Source organism: Lepidochelys kempii, chromosome 17, assembly GCF_965140285.1.
Source record: "Lepidochelys kempii isolate rLepKem1 chromosome 17, rLepKem1.hap1, whole genome shotgun sequence".
In the NCBI taxonomy this organism is placed as follows: Eukaryota; Metazoa; Chordata; order Testudines; family Cheloniidae; genus Lepidochelys; species Lepidochelys kempii.
This window is the reverse complement of record NC_136396.1, coordinates 135,907-158,233: the sequence shown is the minus strand read 5'-3', so window position 1 is coordinate 158,233 and position 22,327 is coordinate 135,907. Positions and strand designations below refer to the sequence as shown.

The following is a 22,327-nucleotide window of genomic DNA, read 5'->3' as shown; positions in this document are numbered from 1 at the left end:
TAGAAACAGTGATCTCCATGGTCATATCAGGCAGAACCAGTCATCAGCATTGGATGCATGCTGTCGGGAAGGGTAGTTGAAGCATGAAGGAACATATGAATCTTTAGTGCATCTGGCACGTAAATATCTTGTGATGCCAACTACAACACTGCCATGCAAGTGCGTGTTCTGCTTTTCAGGTGACATTTTAAACAAGATGCAGGCAATATTATTTCCCACAACTATAAACAAACTTGTTTGAGCAATTGGCTGAACAAGAAGCAGGGCTCAGGGGACTTGTAGGCTCTAAAGTTTTACATGGAGTGGGCTCCCTGCTTTAAAAAAAAACAAAACAAAAACAATTCTACAATTGTAAGTTCAACTTTCATGATACAGAGACTGTACTACAGTACTTTTATTAGGTGAATTGGAAAATACTATTTTTTGCTTTTTACAGTGCAAATTCATCAAAAATATAAAGTGAGAACTGTACATTGTATTGTTATAATTGAAATAAATATATTTGAAAATGAGACAAAATACCACCAAATATTGGTTGAACACTGTGCTTAATTGCATGATTGAGATTAATTTTTAGTCATTTGATAGCCTTAGTGTGTCGTAATGTTCTAATTCTGGAAAGGGCTGGTGGGAGATAGCTCTGAGGCAACAGAGAGCAGCTAGCTACTAACCCTGCATTTGTTCTAGGTAACACTTACAGGAGGTATTTTCTCCCACTGTACTTCATGGCCAGCTTCAATTTGCCATTTGACCTGTATTTCTTTCTATAGCATCTGGCAGGATCCAGGTTTCTTAGTTTATTTTTCTGACAACCCAGAATAACTTCAGCTTCTTTTCATATAGGTCCCATCATATCAGTAAGATGGCCAAGAACTTGCGTCATCTAATCCAAAAGCTTCATACAACAGCCCTGTACGCCCCTCCCCCCTGCTGCCTCCGGAAAATGGTTGAGGGACCATACTTGCAATTCTGTCTACTCATGTAAGGCATTCCTTTTGAAAGCATGCAGGGGGACCTAGGATGTCAGATGACAGTTCATGTTTGTTTTTATGAAGGAGGGGGCTGACAATATCTGGCTGGACTTGGCTGCCTGTGAAGGGCCTGTATAGTGAGATGACCACTCCTTCAGGTAAAAATCTCTCCCCCTTAGAAACACCGAGTCCCTAACCACCAGGGATATTTTCACTACTGAAGATAAATGTGGCTATTGGGTTAAATTCTGACTGTTGCCCACTAAGGAACTGTCTGGCCTCCTAATATGGAGGCCAGGGAGATCAAGAGAAGTAAATAAGGGATGGGCTGAGGCCCCTTAGTACTTGCCAGTTCTTCCACAGCTGGACCTGCTGTCCCTCTCATCACTCCATAGTCACCTGCTGGGCAGAGAAGGTGGTGAAGACAAGCACCCTGTAACACAATCTGGGAACAATGGCATTAGGACATGGCAATCAGCAGCAGCCGCTGATCACAACCACCTGTTATTTTCCCAGTCCTTTAAAGGTGGCATAAAATCCCTATCCCATTATTCAGTCTTTCCAGCATGCACAATATACAGCTATACCTTTATCTGGGGCAGCTGCAGACCTCCCAGGCATTATTTCACAATATGCAGTTCATTCTTCCGAGTCTAGCTCACCTTTAAAAAAATATATATATTTTACTATTTGATTCTCTGTGTAGGTGTGCAAGGTAAATATACTAATTTTATTAGTTTATTTCCCCTTTGGCAGTTTGCCTCATCATCCTGCTTCAGCAGCAGGAGCAAAAATGGACTCCCAATACTCTGAAAATGTTTCAAGTGGTTAATGCTCTCCTGTTCTCAAAGAAACTGGGCTTATTTGTCTCCCTATGTCACTGTCTCTCAATGTAGGCACTTGCCTGGAGCTAACCCTAGAACCTCTCTAGGCAGGATCCACATCAGACAGATGTGTCTTTCTCCTGGAAATCTCACCTTGGAATAACAGTATGGGGGCACCTGGTATAGAAGAGGCAGCAGGGAGAGAGGACTGGGCTCAAATGCCCCTTACCACATTCTTTGGTGTTTGTATCGTCCATACTCTGTCTGGTCCCCTCCATCCACAACCTGAAGGCTGAGAGGCAGCTGAGCTCCATAGTCAAGGGGTGTGTGGCTGCTGGTGTGGGTTGTAAGGACTCAGGAGTGACCTCCCATCTGGTATGCTGCCCTTCAACTTCATTCCTCTCATGGAGATAGAAGTGGGGCTGCTTTCCCTGGAGCATGTTCTTTTCCAATCTGCTGCCTCTTTTTTCCTGCCTGAAGGGGAACCCTATCCAATCTGGGCTGCTTCTTACCCAGTGGACCTACCTTCTCCCAACTTGCTTGGCATGGGGGAGAAAGGGCATGCAGAGGCAACTCCATTTAGGATGTAATTTTTCCTCAGCCCAGCCCAACTGCAGAATCAGCTGAGCTCCCAACAAATGGAGCTGAGGGGACAATTTCCCCCAGCAAAAGCAAACAGCCATGGGACACAGCTGGTTAACATTACTGAACCACGTTTTAGTTTAAAAATCTGAAATACAGTTTGGAATTTTTCTCAGAACACTGTGGCAGCAAAGAGGGTATGGTTGAGCCTGCCTGCTGCTGTGACAGCAGGAAAAAAAAAAATGAGGGAAATTCCAGAGGCAGGGCAGTACCCCCCAGCCAGTGACTGACAGATCTGGTTCTGGCTCCAAGCTGCATGCAGCTGAAGAACCCCATTGTAACAGATCTGGCACAAACAATGAGCTAACATACAGCCTGTGTTACATACACTAATGGCTCCAGTTCTTTAGAAATGGGGACTAAGTTTCAAAAGTGATCAGCAATTTTGGGTATTCAACCACAGACACCTTAAAGGGGCCTGATTTCAAAAGGGTCTCAAGTTGGGCACCCAAAATCTAGTAACTTGTGAAAATCCATCATACTATAGAAACAAGCCCTTCAAAAGCTCAGTGAGTCCATCTGAATTTCCTTTACCAAATACTTACTAGTGTTTAAATGTAAGCCATCCTGCATGTATTTTTTTCATTCCCACTATTGCCCTCCCCCCTCCTTTGAAGTGTTCAAATTTTCCTGCTACTTGTAATGTATGAAAGTCTACTCTAGCTAATCCAAGTATAAAAGAGGAACTCACAGTAATATTTGGCATTTTTTAATTTAGGTTTGTTTTATTTAAGTTTAATGTTAATTCCATGCTGTGTTTCAGTAAGAACAATACAGATTCTGTATCTGTGGCTCCAGTCAGATATCCAGTAGTACAAATTAGCTTCAAGTTACACATACTGAACAAAAGAGGTTGAGCGAGCGAAGGGGAATAGGGATGGGGAAGGGAAAAAAAATATTGAACACGCATGCAGGCTTTTCAATGCCACCTTCAATGCTAACCTGCTTTGAGGAAAAGTAAAAAGTAGGCAAGAATGAGCAGCCACGGATTGTTGAACTGTTACCAGCACCATATTTTTCAGCAACATTTCAGCAGTTTGGAAACTTTTTTTTAAACAGTAAAATCACTACAATAAACGTTCCAATGCAACCTGAAACTTCAAGCTAAACACCCAATTAAGTTTAAACACTGGTATAAAATTCAGTTTAAACAATTATAAAAAAGGAAAAATGCCACCACATGCGCCCTACAGTGCGATAACAAATCTCTCCCCTAAAAGTCTAATGGCTTTCAGATGTAATATTCACTTCTAACAATAATCGTCACATCTGGCAGAAGACAATACAGTAATGCTGAAAAAACCTTTATGCAGTCCTGTTAGTGTCTTAAAGAACCTAAAAGCTGGCACCAGTAAAATCCACAGAAATTCACTCTTGCCTTTAAGAACTTTTAAACTGTGTAAAAAAAAAAAAAAGAAAAAAAAAAGAAACCCAATAGGGCAGGAACCTAAATTCTGAGACCCAATGTAAAAGTCAGATTTGGTGGTTCTCAGAGTGACACTGAGGGATTTGTTGGGGAGGGTGGGTGTGGTCAGAGATGGGTTCTCTTGTTGGCCTTGGTGTCTCACTGGTTTTCATCTTCCACATCCTGCAGCGCTTCTTTATTCTGTTCTTCACCTACAAAAATGTGTAAAAAAAAGTAGTCAGCTGCTTCATCATTTCCATATAGGAGCCCTACAAAGTTGCCAACATCTTGACATTGATTGTTTTCATGCAGTTTAATCATATATAGAACATACTTATAAAACCAGTTTTAATGTAAAGTCCTTCCAAGGAAAAAGTTCTGCACTCCAAACCTGCCACATTTTACAAAACACTGAATTATGCCACAGGCTATTAGTACATGTTCCCAGCTAAAAGGACAGAGTCACCCAAGAACCAATAAAGTGACAATGAAAAGATGCACGTATGAAACTAGATGCTCTCTAAAAAGGGACAACTAAGACAAAATTATGGCGTAACTGTCACACAATCCTAGTGACAACTACAACCAAACAGATCAAACTGTACTTCCCTAATAACCTCACTTTTACTATTAAAATGAAGAACGCTGACTTAAATAAAGAAATGGTGTTTAACACACTGGTATTTAGAAAATGAAACACCTACCACTCATTTTGCTTAGGCCTGATCTGCATTTGGAAATTTAGTTGGCATAGCTCTTGTTTAGGTGTGTGGAAAAAAATCCACCATCCCCAATCAACATAGCTACATTGGCAAAAGCCCAAGTGTAGATGCAGTTCTACTGGCAAAAAAAAGTCCTTTTGCTGGTATAGTTTATTTTGTTCAGGGAACTAGTAAAAGCTATTCTGCCAAAAGAACTTGTCTGTAATGGCTGCATCTCCACTGGGAGAGTTTATGAGGACAGCTACTTCAGGCAAGCCCCTTCTAGTGTAGAGAAGGCCACCTCAGTCTCAGTGCTAGTCAATTTTGCAAAAGAACTCCACTGAAGTTGCACAGTATATTAGTTTCACCAAACAAAATTGGTATGAATATATTTTCCAACTTTGCAACTCCAATGCAGGAAAACAAGCCCAAAATCGTGGACTTGAGGTTAAAGATCACATTTTAGGCATTTTCCCTCTCTTGCTTCTTTTTTATGCCAATTAGTTTGGAGCTATACACCTGGTCCGTAACATGCAGTGAAAAACCAGTTTTCATTTGAACTGTTGCCTATGAATGAGGTCTAAACTAGTTGTCCCCTCCCACTCCCCCAACTAGAAGCATGCATGCCATCTGTCTATGCCTTTTCCTGAAATCCAATGGAACTACATAAAGTGAACAATTCTAAACATATGTAAGCAAATGCTGCAACATGTGAAAGGGTCAAATCAATTGATGAAGTAACTAAGGTAGATCTTTTTCTACACAACTACTCTTAACCACAATGAAACAGTTCTGCCTCCAGGGACAACATATAAACAGGATTATCCATTCACAGTTTGCTGTAAAATCCAATCAAAGCACTCAAATGACATCTGGCTTCCAATCAAAATGCCCGCGACGGGCATCTCCAGATACAGGATTAGCACTAGGTATGGGATTATCACAATGTAAGGGAGGTTTTGGAAGATGTAGCTTAAAAGACCTACATGTACAAGAAAACACCACACAAAATTATATGACAGATCCACTCAATTTAAAGAGAAAAACAGTAGAAGACCTAACCCAGGAAGATGGTTAATATGTACAGAAGATCTGAACATGCTCTAACAGGCATACTTAAGCAAATACTATAAAACAGACCAAAGTGAAGTACTTTTCATGCCCAAGTATTCTTAATATCTATCCAGTCCAGTTATAAAAATGCCCAAGTCAGTTTGGGTCAGTTACATTTGATGCAGGGTAGGGGAGACAGGTCATGAATGGGTAGAAGAGTGCTTAGCCTTGGAATGGAGTCAGATACAAGCAATTTATCAGCTGCAGGATAGTGGTATGCAAAGCATCATTAGTGACAAGAGGAAAACTGAAGTTGAAGAACTTCACTGAGCCATGATGAGGACTTACAAAGTAGAGTTTTTGGGAAATGAACAGTTGGACTTTCCTTTAGGAATCTACATAGCAGGAAAGAAGGGGAAAACAGAAATCATATGAAAGACAACATTACAAGCATGAAAATAAATTAACAGCTTGGATATGACACATGGTTAAAAGATAGGAGATAGACAGCTGTAGAAGCCCAGTGACATCAAATGTTAAGGAACAGTGATAGAGAACCTACAGAATTCAATCAAAAGTGAACAGAAGTAGTTAAAGCCAAACTATAACTACAGTTTTATTGGGTCTTTGATTTATCAAATAAATTAGTAGTTATATAGTAAAATAAAGGCCCACCTTTTCAATTTTTTTAAGACATTTCTCAAATGTACACATAAACAGGTGTATATACATTATGCTTTTCATATACATCAGTGCCTATATTAAATGGGTTCACAATGAATAGGACCCTACCACATTCATGGCCATGAAAAACACATCATGGACCATGAAATCTGGTCTTTTTGTGCTTTTACCCTGTACTATACAGATTTTACAGTGGAGACCAGCATTTCTCAAACTGGGAGTCCTGAACCAAAAGAGTGTTAGTTGCAAGGTGATTTTTAGGGAGTCACTGTATTGCCACCCTTACTTCTGCACTGCCTTCAGAGCTGGGTGGCCAGAGAGCAGCGGCTGTTGGCTGGGTGCCCAGCTCTGAAGGCAACATCCCACCAGCAGCAGTGCAGAAGTAAGGGTGGCAATACCATACCATACCATCCTGACTTCTGCGCTGCTGCTGGCAGCGACTGCCTACAGAGCTGGGCTCGCAGTCAGCAGCTGCTGCTCTCCAGCGGCAGCGCAGAAGTAAGGATAACAGTACTGCAACACCCCACCTCTGCCTATAACCTTGCGAGACCTCCACCCCTCACTCCTTTTTGGGTCAAGACCCCTACAATTACAACACTCTGAAATTTCAGATTTAAATAGCTGAAATAATGAAATGTACTATTTTTAAATTCCTATGACTGTGAAATTAATCAAAGTGAACCATGAACTTAGTAGGGACCTAACGATCAAATATTATCAGTCCAAAAAAACCCTGATTTTACAGAAGTTCTAAATTTAGCATAGTTACTAAAAATTGTATTAATTTTAGAAAAATCAAAGTCAAAGTAAGAGACCTTTATCAGCAACAATTATTCACATTAGACTGGGCTCTAGGGGGAGGAGGAAGGCCGCACAGCTGGGCTCTGAGGGGAGTGCAGGTGTCTGGGGGCACCAGACAGCCCCCTTCAGAACCCCCTCAAGTGGAACTGGGTTGTCATAGGGATTTCTTTAAGTCTACACTCCTGGGGGAATCTTTTTTTATGCTCTGTGTGTTGACATTCTTGTTAACATATTTTGAAATAAATTACCAAAATAATTGAAACTGGAGTGATTATACTGTGTTACTTTGACGAACATATGCAGAATTTTAAAATGTATGCAGAATTTTTAATTTTTTGGCAAAGAATTCCCCCAGGAGTATCCTGTTTGAGAGCATCATTTATGCATCCCAGGATCATATTAGCTCTTTTGGTCACAGTGTCACATTTAGTGGATTATCCACCACAATCCTCATCTTTTTCAGAGTCACCGCTCCCCAGGATAGAGTCCCACATCCTGCAAGTATGTTCTACATTCTTTGTTCTAGAACACACATTTAGCTATGTTAACACACATATTTTGCTTGTGCCCAGCTTACCAAGCAATCCACTGAATCAGTGACCTGTCCTGTTCATTATTTACCACTCCCCCAAATTTTTGGATCTGCAAACTCTCACTGATGATTTGATGTTTGCATGTAGGTTATTGATAAAAGTGTTTAATAGTGCAGGGCCAAGAACCAATATCCACTGGACCTCACTAGAAACATCCCTTTGATGATTCCTCGTTTATAATTATATTTTGAGACCAATCAGCCAGTTTTTAAATCCATTTACTGTATCCAAAATTAATCTGACATTCTAGTTTTTAATTAAAATGTTGTGCAGTACCAAGTCAAACATCTTACACAAACCTAAGTCTATTACATCCATAGCAAGCCTAATCTTCAGGAGGTGATTAACGTAACTAATATTGGTCTCCCATGCGGTTCTGAGTAGCAACCTCACATCCCAATGATATCTGTTGCTCTGCTCATCAAGAATCAAAAAAGTGAAGGTGTATTGACAGATAAGAAGGATGTGGATAAACTGGAGAGAGTCCAGCGAAGGGCAACAAAAATGATTAGGGGACTGGAACACATGAGTTATGAGGAGAGGCTGAGGGAGCTGGGATTGTTTAGTCTGCAGAAGAGAAGAATGAGGGGGGATTTGATAGCTGCTTTCAACTACCTGAAAGGGGGTTCCAAAGAGGATGGCTCTAGACTGTTCTCAATGGTAGCAGATGACAGAACGAGGAGTAATGGTCTCAAGTTGCAGTGGGGGAGGTTTAGATTGGATATTAGGAAAAACTTTTTCACTAAGAGGGTGGTGAAACACTGGAATGCGTTACCTAGGGAGGTGGTAGAATCTCCTTCCTTAGAGGTTTTTAAGGTCAGGCTTGACAAAGCCCTGGCTGGGATGATTTAACTGGGAATTGGTCCTGCTTTGAGCAGGGGGTTGGACTAGATGACCTTCTGGGGTCCCTTCCAACCCTGATATTCTATGATTCTATAAGTAAGGCATGTCTCAAGCAGCATCCAGTGTGGTTACTTGCCGGGGGGGGAGAAGGGGAAGGAGAGAGAAGAGGCAACATACTAGTAACTGTATTGTTAACATATTCTAGCATACTAGCTATCACTACAGTGTTTCTTTTTGAAAAGATCAACAGTCCACTAGTCAAATTCCAATTTTGTAAATATAGTTTGCTGACCTGAAATTTCCCATTTCAGTTAGAATTGTGAATATAATAATTTTTAAATAGCTTACGCACAGACAACTGGCTTTTAGCTATCCTGTTTAATAATAATCTCATTGCTTTCCTGGTGTTTCAGTTGAAAAAGAAAAAAGTCAGCTGGAACATCAGGAAAAGCAAGCTTGACTATGGCATGGAGCCAAGGAAGCAGAAGCCCAATACTTGATTAGGACAAAAAACTGAAGATACTATAATGAATAATTTGCATTGGCAGGGAGAGGAACAAAGTGACCTACTGTAAATAGTCTTTCCTATCTAATTTCTATGTATTCTACTGAACACATTTTAATGAACTTGCATTCAACTAAGCACAGCTTCTTAGAATGAGACACAATGCACTGGTACCGCACAGTACCGAGGCAAACTTCAGTGCATCACTGACACTAAGCCCAGTTGGTTTCATCAAAGGGCAACCACCATACTAAAGGAACAATGATTTTGAGCACCTAATCATCGGGAAGACTGTATTTACCACTAAGTGTAGTATACTATCTGTACAGATCCATAGCTTGAACATGCATGAACTTTCTGCACCAGTTGAAATGCTCTAGAACAATGCTACTCAAAGTGGAGGTCAGTGGACCAGCGACAGTCCGCAAGCCATCGGCTGCCGGTCTGCTTGCACACTGGGGAAAAAAACTGCGGGTCCCCCACCTCAGATAGCTTGAGAAGCACTGCTCTAGAACAGTGGTTTTCAACCTTTTCTCATTTGCTGACTCCTAAAAAATTTCAAATGGAGGTTTAGACCCCTTTGGAAATGTTACGGTTCAAAACCACTGCTCTAGAAACATGTAGGAGCAGCATGTGTGCTCCCTTGTGAAACCTGAAGTTTGCACCTAGGGTTATGGGGGAAGCAGGAATAGAAGGTGGGTAGCCTGGATCTATATTAACAATCTAGCCCAACAAATGAAGGTTACTTAACTGTAACTGGAAGTTCTTTGAGATGTGGGCTCCCTATTTGTATTCCACATGCAGGTATGCATGAACACCACGCACTTGAGACTGGTAAAGCCTTCCAAGTAGCATGCCTTGGTCCACCCCTGTGCCCTGGTTCTCCTTGTGCTCTACACTGAGGGCATAAGGGGAGGCATAAACCAGTCACCTCTGAAGTTCCTTCTCTACCCCACAAATCCAGGTATGATTCAAAGCAGAGGGAAAGGAGAGCGGGTAGTGGAACACAGATAGGGACCACACACCTCAGAGGACCTCTAGTTACAGGTAAGTAACGTTTATTTCCTCATGTCCTGGTTCCTATGTGTATTCCACACATCGGTGACTGGCAAGCAGTACTCAAACAGAAAGGGGTGCAAGGATGCAGGCAGTATAGATGCCTGAAACAATGGAAACCCTAAGGTTGCATCAGCAGAAGAGGCTTGGACCAAAGCATAATGTCTTGTGAAAGAACAGCTTTCACTCCTGGTTGTCCCCTTAAAAATGTCCAGCATAGGAACATCTCAAAGAGATGGTGCTGATCCTGCCTGTGCTCTAGTGAAATGCTCCCAAGTAGGGAGATGCATCAACTGATAGCAAAGGAGAATATAGCCAAATATCCATGTAAGAGTTTGAGCAGTAAGAGTGTTGAGTAGTCAGTGCTTGGTCTGCTACAGCACCAAATAGTCTAGGTGATTTCTTAACAGGTTTTGTTCTTTGCAGGTTGAACACTAGTGCTTGCTCTGACATTGAAAGAATGAAGTCTCCTCTCCAAAAGAATGAGGCTTCAGTAAGAATATTGGTAAGTGAATTGGTTTATGTGCAACTCAGAAATTACCTTCAGAATGAATTTTGGGTGGAGGCCAAGGGGTAAATTCTCTTTATGAAATGTAGTCACTGGGGCAGGTTGACCCCAAGCTCACCTCTCCCTATTTGGCTGACATAATGGCAACCTGGAAGGCAACTTTCATAGACAGATGGAACATCAAGCACAGGGCCAACAGTTAGAAAGATGGCCCAGTAAGTGATGAAAGTAGGAGACTGAAGTAGTAAGTTCCCAGTCACACCCTTTAGAAAGCTGGCTGTTACCATGAGTAAAAAATAGAATAGCCATTACCAGAAGATGAAATGGACTAGTTTGGCTAGGTTGATATCCAATGAGCTAACAGAGAAACCATACGTCTTCAGAGTGAGGAGGTAGTCTAAAATTGCAGAAATACCTGCTGACCCTGATCACTGATTCTGTTGCACCCACATAGAGAAGGGTGATCTTAAGGTGTTGCTGCTTGGATCTTTCCATGGCTGCTTGTTCTACTAGGAATTGGGGGCACGGTGCAAGAACAAGAATATTGCCCCTTTTACAGACACAAAATGTTTTTCAACCCTTTTAGGGGTAGGTGTACATATTGCCAGTGTATGTCTAGCTGGTTCCATAACAGCTTCATTCACCAAGAGCTACCCTGTTGGGTTCTGCGGACTGCAGGATATCCAAGAGCTTCTGCTGCGTATCTTGGACTTCTAATAGAACGTGAAGTTCTACCGCCACCCTCTGCAAGAGTTCTCAATATTGCCTATAGTAATCTGGTACCAGCTCATCATCTTCCTCCTCCATGTACTCTTATGGAGTTGAGTGCCGTTGTCTAGGAGGAGAGGGATTATGTGACTATCTAGTACAGCACATGTATCTAAGGAGTGTGCATAAGGATCCTCTGGACACCAACAGGGCCAGTAAGAAGGATCAAAGCTAGTTCAGGGTGCCCCCCAAGGCACTGGGTTCCAGCAATCTCCTGGAGGGTAACCCTACTTGGGCAGAGGACAGGTCCAAGAAATACCTGTTGGGGGGGGTGGGGGGGGGGGAGGATGGTTTATCTTGGACATCCATTTCAGCCAATGGGAAGGCTGGATCCTGCTTTAATCAGTGGTACCGTCAAAGCTGGTGAGAGGAAGCCCCAGCTCACAGATGGATTAGGAAAGTAATTCCTTCTCCTTGAGGTTGTATCCTCTTCTGGGGTTTCCCTGAGAAGGACTGGGCACAAAAGCAGAAGAGATTGTGGGTCCAGGAGTGCAAAGATACCCTCTGGGATAGTATATGCCTCAGCCAGTCCAGGTGTACAAGGATCCCAGTTGTTGGATCTGTTAGATCCCATGCCATGTCAGACTTACTGGTCAGTGGTCTTTACAGGTTCAGTCCAGTACCAAGGTGAAAGAGAGAGTACCTCATTTGGAGCTCTTGGTTGTTACAGTTGTCAGTCCTTCAGCTTGTCAGAGGTCATGGCCAGCACTGGTGTTTGTTACCAAGGTTAGTATCATTGGTGCTTTACTCCTGCACATTTTCCCTTTGTGGTCGGGAGGCTTAAAAAGACTTAAGTCCTTAGGACCTGTGTGCAAAGGCTCATCCAACTTGGAAGAAGTTAGAGAGGTATCCTTCTCCTTCAAGCAGGCTTTAAGGGGGAATCTGATTTTATGCCTGTAAAAGCACTCCCTAGTTTCATGAGACGCCCAAGAGAGTCTGTAAATCGATATGATCCGGTCTCTGCTCCAGAGCTCATGCTTGGAGGGTGTGCTGCTTGAGGACAGCAGCTGAGGTAAACAGATTGGATCTAACTGTCTCATGGCTTTCTCCCTGAGAAACTTCTTCACTAGGAGCTCTCGTCCCTCTCTGCTCTGGGATGGGAAGGAGTGACAGATACTGCGCTTGACTGAGATATGAGCAAGCTGAAGGCACTGAAGGTAGTAGTCAGTCACTTAAAAAGAGCAAGGGCAGGGGCCAGTTTCTGAATCTCAGAATTTTGTGCACAGTGCTACTCCCAAAAATGGGCACAGAGGTTCCTCAGGTTGGGGACAAATTCTGCTACAATAAGTATATAAAATATTATAAAAAAAACACAAACTATATACAAGTATATTTACAGGAATGAAGACAATGAGAGGATAGTTCCAGACACAGAATTCCAACTCAGTTCCTCCTTGCCACCGCATGCCCTGAAGAGGGAGCCAGTCCACACCTCCTCTTATATCCTCTGTGCAGAGCATGAGAAAAACCAGAGCACAGGGATGGACCAACAGATGCTACTTGCAAGATTTTCCAGTCTCATGCACATGTAGGCAAGTAACCCTTTTTCCTCAGAGTACTATCAATAGAACAACCTCACAAAGTTCAATATCAGAAGCAAGTTCCCCACATACCAGGAGACAATTTCAAAGTGGCATCGAACCCTGCTAGAACAGATGCAAAACCTGCAGACATATCTCTACTGTTACAATGATCAGTACTGCCCCACAAGACACCTTTCAAGATTACATGCTTATCACAACTTATGGTATACCTCATCCAGTGCACCAAATGCCCCAACAACTATGTGGGTGAAATCAGACAATCACTATGCTCTTCAATGAACTCACACAGAAAAATGATAAAAGGCAAAAACCACTATCACTGGTGGGTGGACACTTTTCAAAGCAATTACTCCATACCTAATCTTTCAATACTTCTCCTCAGGGGAAACCTGCAGAACACTTTCAAAACACAAGCCTGGGAACTTGAATTCATAGCTCTGCTAGACACAAGAAAACGTGGATTTAACAAGGACACTGGTCTTATGGCTCATTACAATAATTTAACAGACCACACCATCTGCTATCCCTTAATTATCCACTTCAAACCCTTTATGGGTAACAATCTAACTCCCGATTACCCACTTCATTTCAAGTGACCAACTCCAAAACCTTGCACCTTCTGTTTATCAATCTGTCCCAACCTGTATTTATTAGCTCAGGCATACTGCTTCCTTCCCTTGTCCTGAAAAAGAGAGCTTTGTGGCTCGAAAGCTTGTACCTTCCAACAAGCACTACAAACAGTTAAAAATAAGAATCTGGCTAGGATACCAAGATAAACCTCTTTAATCCTTGTAAAAAGAAAAACTGGTTATTTAATGACCTCCAATTGATCAATGCTTTATGCCCAAACAATGCTGGTGAGGCACTCAAAAAAAAAAAAATTAAGGGAATACCACCATCAGATGAATCACTACCACCACTGCTAAGGCTGTTGATTAATCGCAATTTCATGATTAACTCAAAAAAGAATTAATCGTGATTAACTGCAGGTTTTAATTGCACGGTTAAGTAACAGATTACCAACTGAAATGTAATACATATTTTTGCATGTTTCCTACATTTTCAAATATATTGATTTCCATTACAGCACAGAATAAAAAAGGTACAGTGCTCACTTTATTTTTATCACAAATATTTGCACTGTACAGATAACAGGAACAGTATTTTTCAATTCACTTCATACCAATCTCTATCATGAAAGTGCAACTTACTAATAGCTTTGTTTAAAAAAAACACTCAAAACCAAAACAATGTAAAACTTTAGAGAGCCGACAAGTGCACTCAGTCCTACTTCTTGTTCAGCTAAATCAGTAAGAAAAATAACTTTGCATTTACGGGAGATATGCTGTCCTCTTATTTACAATGTCACCTGAAAAGTGAGAACAGGTGCATGGTACTTTTGTAGCCAGCACTGCAAGGAATTTACATGCCAGATACGCCCCATCATGCTTCGGCCGGGCTGGGGCTGCACTGGCCAGGCAGCACTGCTCTGGCTGGGCGGTGCGGCTGGGGCCCCTCTGGCTGGTGCAAGGCTGCTGGGACCGGCCAGCCCGGAAGTTAATGGTTAAGGCAGGTTAACCAGTAGACTAATGCTTACTGGTTAACATTTTACATCCCTAATTGCAAGGTATTTACATGCCAGCTATGCTAAACATTCATGCTTCGGCCACCATTCCAGAGGACATGCTTCCACGGTGACGACGCTCATTAAAAAATGCGTTAATTAAATTTCTGACTGAACTCCTTGGGGGAGAACTGTATGTCTCCTCTGTTTTACCCGCATTCTGCCATATATTTCATGTTATAGCAGTCTCTGATGATGACCCAGCACGTTGTTCATTTCAAGAACACTTTCACGGCAGATTTGACAAATCGCAAAGATTTGTCAAATGTGAGATTTCTAAAAAGACAGCTACAGTACTTGATGCAAGGTTTAAGAATCTAAAGTGCCTTCCAAAATCCGAGAGGGACGAGGTGTAGAACATGCTTTCAGAAGTCTTAAAAAAGCAACACTCCAATGCAGAAACTACAGAACCCAAACCACCAAAAAAGAAAATCAAACTTCTGCTGGTCGTATCTGACTCAGATAATGAAAATGAACAATCAGACTGCACTGCTTTGGACTGTTATCAAGCAGAATTAGTCAACAGCATAGATGCACGTCCTCTGGAATGATGGTTGAAGCATGAAGGGACATGAATCTTTAGCACTGCAATGCTCAACCTGGGAGTTGGGACCCCCTCAGGAGTTCATGATGTTGTTACGGGGGGCAGGGGGGTGGTTGTGTTCGCAAGCTGTCAGCCTCCACCCCAAACCCCGCTTTGCCTCCAGCACTTATAATGGTGTTAAATATATTTTTAAAAGTGTTTTTAATTAGGGTTCTCAAGCGATTAAAAATTAATTGGGATTAATCGCACGGTTAAACAATAATAGAATACCATTTTATTTCGTAGCATCATAGAAGATTAGGGTTGGAAGAGACTTCAGGAAGTCATCCAGTCCAACCCCCCTGCTCAAAGCAGGGCCAACCCCAACTAAATCATCCCAGCCAGGGCTTTGTCAAGCCAGACCTTAAAAACCTCTAAGGATGAAGATTCCACCACCTCTCTAGGTGACCCATTCCAGTGCTTCACCACCCTCCTAGTGAACTAGTGTTTCTTAATATCCAACCTAGACCTCCCACACTGCAACTTGAGACAATTGCTCCTTGTTCTGTCATCTGCCACCACTGAGGACAGCCTAGCTCCATCCTCTTTGGAACCCCCACCCCGTTCAGGTAGTTGAAAAGGCTATCAAATTCCCCCACCCTATCACTACTCTCCAGCTTTCCTACCTCTCCCCACAGCTTAGTGTCCACCGCAAACTTGCTGGGGGGTGCAATCCATTCCACCATCCAGAACATTAATGAAGATGCTCAACAAAACCAGTCCCAGGACTAACCCCTAGGGCACGCCACTTGATACCAGCTGCCAACTAGACATCAAGCCATTCATCACTACTCATTGAGCCCACAGATCTAGCCTGTTTAAATGTTTTTGGATGCTTTCTACATTTTCAAACAAACACAATACAAAGTGTACAATGCTCACTTAACTATTTTTGATTACAAATATTTGCACTGTAAAACAAATAGTATTTTTCAATTCTCCTAATACAAGTACTGTAATCTCTATCATGAAAGTTGAACTTACAACTGTAGAATTATGTACCCAAAAAAACTGCATTCAAAAATAAAACAAATGTAAAACTTTACAGCCTACAAGTCCAATAAGTTATACTTCTTGTTCAGCCAATCGCTCAGACAAACGAGTTTGTTTACATTTGCAGAAGATAATGCTGCCTTCTTCTTGTTTACAATGTCACCTGAAAGTGAGAACAGGTGGTGTTCACATGGCACTGTTGTAGCCAGCATCGCAAGATATTTACACGCCAGATGCACTAAAGATTCATATGTCCCTTCATGCTTCAACCACCATTCCAGAGGACATGCGTCCATGTTGATGACAGGTTTTGCTCAAGAACAATCCAAAGCAGTGCGGATCGACGCATGTTCATTTTCATCATCATGAGTCAGATACCACCAGCAGAAGTTTGATTTTCTTTTTTGGTAGTTTGGGTTCTGTAGTTTCCACATCTTAAGACTTCTGAAAGCATGCTCCACACGTCATCCGTCTCAGATTTTGGAAGGCACTTCAGATTCTTAAATCTCGGGTCGAGTGCTGTACCTATCTTTAGAAATCTCACATTGGTACCTTCTTTGCATTTTGTCAAATCTGCAGTGAACGTGTTCTTAAAACTAACGTGCTGGGTCATCATCCGAGACTACTATAAATATGAAATCTATGGCAGAATGTGGGTAAAACAGAGCAGGAGACATACAATTCTCCCCCAAGGAGTTCAGTTGCAAATTTAAACATTTTTTTAAACGAGCCTCATCAGCATGGAAGCATGTCCTCTAGAACGATGGCTGAAGAATGAAGAGGCATATGAATCTTTAGCGCATCTGGCATGTAAATATCTTGCGATGCCAGCTACAACAGTTTTACATTGTTTTGTTTTTGAGTGCGGTTATGTAACAAAACTACATTTGTAAGTTGCACTTTCATCACAAAGATTGCACTACAGTACTGGTATGAGGTGAACTGAAAAATACTATTTCTTTTGTTTATCATTTTATGTTGCAAATATTTGTAATAAAAATATAAAGTGAGCACTGTACACTTCGTATTGTGTTGTAATTGAAATCAATATTTGAAAATACAGAAAACATCTGAAAATATTTAAATAAATGGTATTCCATTAACAGCTCAATTAATTGTAAATTTTTTTTAATTGCTTGACAGCCCTACTACTAACATTTACTCATTCCTCCATGGAAAAAAGTCATTCACTAGGAATCAAAAAGGACTATGGAGATATTAACGCTGATCTACAGAGGGAAAATAGGAGGCTTGTGTTTTGGGGTTTTGTTTGTTTGGTTTTTTAACACTAGTGTAGAGAAACCCTGAATAATGGTGATAGTAGGGAACCTAAGGGGGAAAGGAAAGAAGATTGATCTTCCTGCTAGTCTTACTTATTAGAAATTCAGGCCTATAGACTATGGACAACTTGAAAGATGACAAGCACCAAGTAAATTAAACCCGATTAAATGAAAAATAACTTCCATCTGCAAAAGCATTATTGCTGAGACAAAATATTTTAATTTAAGAGAGAGAAAACCTCTCTTAAGGATTCAACATATCCCTTCAATTAAGGGCTAAGAAAAACTCCCAATGTACACTCGTTTCATCTCCATGAAGTCATCCAACATAAGAAGGGAAGATAGAAATTCACTATGGTCAGTTGTAAGAAAAACAGTCAAAAAAGTGCAGAAGTTCAAATCCACCCCACACCTACATGCTTGCAGGTCCCCTTTAGCTTAACTTGAATTTTTTTGGGAGATAAAGGGTGGAGCAGCATTTTAGAGCAGAAGTCTACTTACCATCACCCTGCATATCTGAAGTCCATAGTGTCAGGTTATCACGTAACAACTGCATGATAAGTGTAGAGTCTTTATAACTTTCTTCACTCAGTGTATCCAGTTCTGCAATAGCATCATCAAAAGCTGCTTTTGCCAACCTACAAATATTAATCAGATTAATATACAAGATGTCATAAAACAAACACCTATAAAGGTATCCAGCTTAACTCGTTTATTGAACAAGATTTTTTAGTTCAGTTAACGAAACCGCCCCTACAGCTTTTGGGTAAAATTTTCAAAAAAGCACCTAAATACTTAAGAACTTGTGTCCCATTGACTTTCAAAGTCACTTGGATGCTATGTCACAGGATGACACTGGGCCTTTAATAAGGCAAGAGCCAATGCTCCTGTGCCTCATCAGCTAACTCCAATTGAGCTCAAAAGAGGTTATCTGGGACCTAGGGAGTAGAGACCTAGTCAGTGAGGGCTCACTTAAGAGCACCCACTGAGTCAGCTGGGAAAGAGACAGGTGAACTGCCAGAGCCAGAAGACTCTGTGGTTCCTGGGAGAAGACTCAAGGCAGGCCAGCAGCAAGAGAGGTTTGTTAGTTAGCATCCCTGATCCAGGGCGGGATGCCAGACAGCAGCAGAGGGAGGTGCTTACTGGCTCTAAGTCAGAGAGCCAAAGGCAAGGGCTGAAGACAGGAGAGCAGCAGAGAAGCTTACCAGCTGACATTTCCAGACCAGAAAGCTGGATCCAGGGGAACAATGAGAGGGCCAGGGGAGTGAAGGATGCTCCCAAGGTAAAGATGAGCTTTCAGCAAAGAGGTTATGGGCATTCCCACTGATAAGAGTGGGGTTGCACTCTAGCTAGAAGGGCTGAGGTGGCTGTCCTGGCAGAGGAGAACTGACGAAGAGTCCAGGTGTGGCTGAAGACACTGGTGTATGATATAAGTCACACTGAGTGACAAGGCGTCTTGGGATTTTAGTGACTACTTGCACTGTGGTGACAAATGGACTATGGGTTGGGATGTTCTGGACCATTTGTACAATGTTTTTATCATATACTGGTTCCAAGGAGGGCTGTTTAAGCAGGACAGCATGAAAAGAGTTACTAGAGATTCTGAAAGGGGAATGGAGGCAGGCACACAGGTTGTGCCATGGCCTGGCACAGGAGGGTGCTCCAGCTGGGGCTACCCTCTTATACACTAGATCCTGCAGTATACTGAAAATAAAAATCTACTGCTTTATTAGTGAACTTGAAAATAGATTTAATGGCCTTTAATTAAAAACTAATTGCCTTAAGCTAGGGCTGTCGATTAATTGCAGTTAACTCATTCAATTAACAAAAAAATTAATCCGCTATTATTTTTTTTTAAATTGGGAATTAATTGTTTTAATGGCACTGTTAAATAGAACACCAATTGAAATTTATTAAATATTTTTGGATTTTTTTCTATATATTTTCAAATATACTGATTTCAATTACAACACAAAATATGAAGTGTACACTGCTCACTTTACATTATTTATTGCAAATATTTGCACTGTAAAAATAAAAGCATTTTTCAGTTCACATCATACAAGTACTGTAGTGCCATCTCTTTATCATGAAAGTGCAATTTACAAATGTAGATTGCACTCAAAAACAATCTAAAACTTGTTTACATTTATGGGAGACAATGCTGCCCACTTCTTATTTGCATTGTCACCAGAAAGTGAGAAAAGGCATTTGCATGGGACTTTAGTAGCCCACCATTGCAAGTAGGGATGTAAATACCGTTTAAAAAGTTAACCATTGAAATGATTAAAAAATTTCCTTTAAACTGTTAACCAATTAAAGGACCAGCCAGACTGAGGCTGCACTGGCCAGGCAGCACTCCTCTGGCCGGGCGATGCAGCTGGAGCTCCTCTGGCTGGCGCAGGGATGCTAGGACCAGCAGGCCCGGAGGTTAATGGTTCAGGCAGGTTAACCAGTAGACTAATGCTTACTGGTTAACATTTTACATCCCTAATTATAAGGTATTTAAATGCCAGCTATGCTAAACATTTGTATGCCCCTTCATGCTTCAGCCACCATTCTAGAGGACATGCTTCCATGCTGATGAGGCTCATTAAAAAAATGTGTTAAATTTGTGACTGAACTCCTGGGGGGAGGGGGGAGAGGGGTGGGCAATTGTACTTCTCTGGCTCTATTTTACCTGCATTCTGCCATATATTTCATGTTACTGTAGTTTCAGATGACGACTCAGCACACGTTCATTTTAAGACTACTTTTGCTGCAGATTTGACAAAACAAAAAGGTACCAATGTGAGATTTCTAAAGAAAGCTACAGCACTCAACCCAAGATTTAAAGACTCTGAAGTGCCTTCCAAAATCTGAGAGAGATGAGGTGTGGAGAGCAACACTCTGATGAGAAAATTACAGAACCGGAACCACACAAAAAGACTCAACCTTCTGCTGGTGGCATCTGACTCAGAGAATGAAAATGAACATGTGTCAGTCTGCACCACTTTGGATTGTTAGCGACCAAAACCCGTCATCAGCATGGACAGATGTCCTCTGGAATGGTGGTTAAAGCATCAAGGGACACATGAATCATTAGTGCATCTGGCATGTAAATATCTTCCGACGCCGGCTACAACAGTGGCATGCGAATACTTGTACTCACTTTCAGGTGACATTGTGAACAAGAAGCAGGCAGCATTATCTCCTGCAAATGTAAACAAACTTGTTTGTCTGAGTGATTGGCTGAACAAAAAATAGGACTGACTGGACTTGTAGGCTCTAAAGTTTTATACTGTTTTATTTTTGAATGCAGTTTTTTGTACATAATTCTACATTTGTAAGTTCAACTTTCACAATAGAGATTGCACTACAGTACTTATTAGGTGAACTGAAAAATACTATTTCTTTTGTTTTTTTACAGTGCAAATATTTGTAATAAAAATATAAAGTGAGCACTGTACACTTTGTATTGTGTTATAATTTAAATCAATATATTTGAAAATGTTGAAAACATCCAAAAATATTTAAATAGAATACCGTTTAACAGCGTGATTAATCGCGATTAATTTTTTTAATCACTTGACAGCCCTACTTGAAGTATTCATCCCTGAAAAGTTAAGTTCATATTTTTACAAATTAGTTAACCACTCTCTGCTTTGTCACTTTTGTTTCTCCCAAATAATCTACTCTCAAATAAATAAATTAATCTGGACTCCTTGAATGCTCGCCAACTCTTGAATGAATTAAAAGATGCACACGATAGAGCCCTAACACTGGGTGAAGTTTCAGGGCTTCTCTTCTGTGCCTATGTGGTTAATTTATTACAAAGTTTTTCAACTTATATACAGCAGAAAACAAGGAAACCCACCATATTGCTCCAAAGGTGCAGATATTCAAATTTGCAAGCTATATGTGCTGCCACTGTAGCTGGTTTTATATTTTTAAGAAACCTTCCAGTCTCCTCAGACATTACTTACCTGCAGGCACGGTCAGGGGAATTAAGAATTTCATAGTAGAATACAGAGAAGTTGAGAGCAAGACCTAAGCGGATGGGATGTGTTGGCGGAAGTTCTGTCATTGCAATATCACTAGCTGCTTTATAAGCCACCAGGCTATTCTCTGCAGCCTCCTTCCTGTCATTTCCTGTGGCAAACTCAGCCAGGTACCTGTGGTAGTCCCCTTTCCTGAAAGTGTAAAGAGCAGAGATTCAGGATTCCTTGATTTCACATTAGCTGTTGAAAAAAAACAGTTAATGTTGATAATTGTACATCAATAAATTGGTACAGCATAGGCATTTACTATAGATATATGTCTAGAAAACACAGGGTATGTGATTTTTAAGAACATAAGACAATCAGCCATGGAAGACAGTGTGAATAAGGAAGACCTGTGTCTTTCTGAAGTAACTAAAACCATAGTACTCCTATAAAAAATTGCTACCCAGTTACTTGCAGAGTATCTATGACTGAATGTGTTTCATTGAAGTTCCCAAGTTACTGAGACAATTTTCTAGCCCAGAAAGAAGAATTCCACATTAGAGAAGCCATCCTGGACCTTTTTACAAGTACCAGGAAATGCCTGAGAACATGAAATGGAGACTCACCCACTCGTCAGCATCACTCACAGAGGCCTGAGCTACACCATGTGATGTAGTTAGGTCTACCTAACCCCCACTGTAGATGCAACTAGATCAATGAAAAATTCTTTTGTTGCTCTAGCTACCACCTCTCCAGTGAATGGATTTACTACAGCAATGGGAAAACCCTCCCATCACTTTAGCAGAAGTCTACACTACAGTGTTCAATTCCTTCTTGGTGCTGGATAAAGATCCAGGTGTCCATGCTGACATTAGCTACCTCTGATGTCATGAATGTTCTGGTCTACCTACATATTCTATTAGGAGCGGATGACTCTGCCCTTAGGTGGTTTCATTCCTCAAGCTCAGAGGGGAGTAGAAGGCA

General features: G+C 41.3%; 1 protein-coding gene and 1 long non-coding RNA gene across 2 annotated transcripts in view; one reads left to right on the top strand and one right to left on the bottom strand.

The window, feature by feature from the left end:
* Positions 1–3,130: 3,130 nt before the first annotated feature.
* YWHAE (tyrosine 3-monooxygenase/tryptophan 5-monooxygenase activation protein epsilon) overlaps positions 3,131–22,327 on the bottom strand; it is a 56,637-nt gene continuing 37,440 nt past the window's right edge. Inside the window, exons 4-6 of the mRNA XM_073315961.1 lie at positions 21,344–21,550; positions 17,880–18,016; positions 3,131–4,054 (exon numbers count right to left, since the gene is read on the bottom strand). Of these exons, the coding sequence (XP_073172062.1) occupies positions 4,002–4,054; positions 17,880–18,016; positions 21,344–21,550 (397 nt within the window). The 3' untranslated portion in view covers positions 3,131–4,001. The remainder of the gene's footprint in view (positions 4,055–17,879; positions 18,017–21,343; positions 21,551–22,327) is intronic.
* Positions 9,585–10,778, top strand: LOC140899816 (uncharacterized). The gene is made up of 2 exons (XR_012155477.1): positions 9,585–10,069; positions 10,505–10,778. It is a non-coding gene; the product is annotated as an uncharacterized LOC140899816 (long non-coding RNA).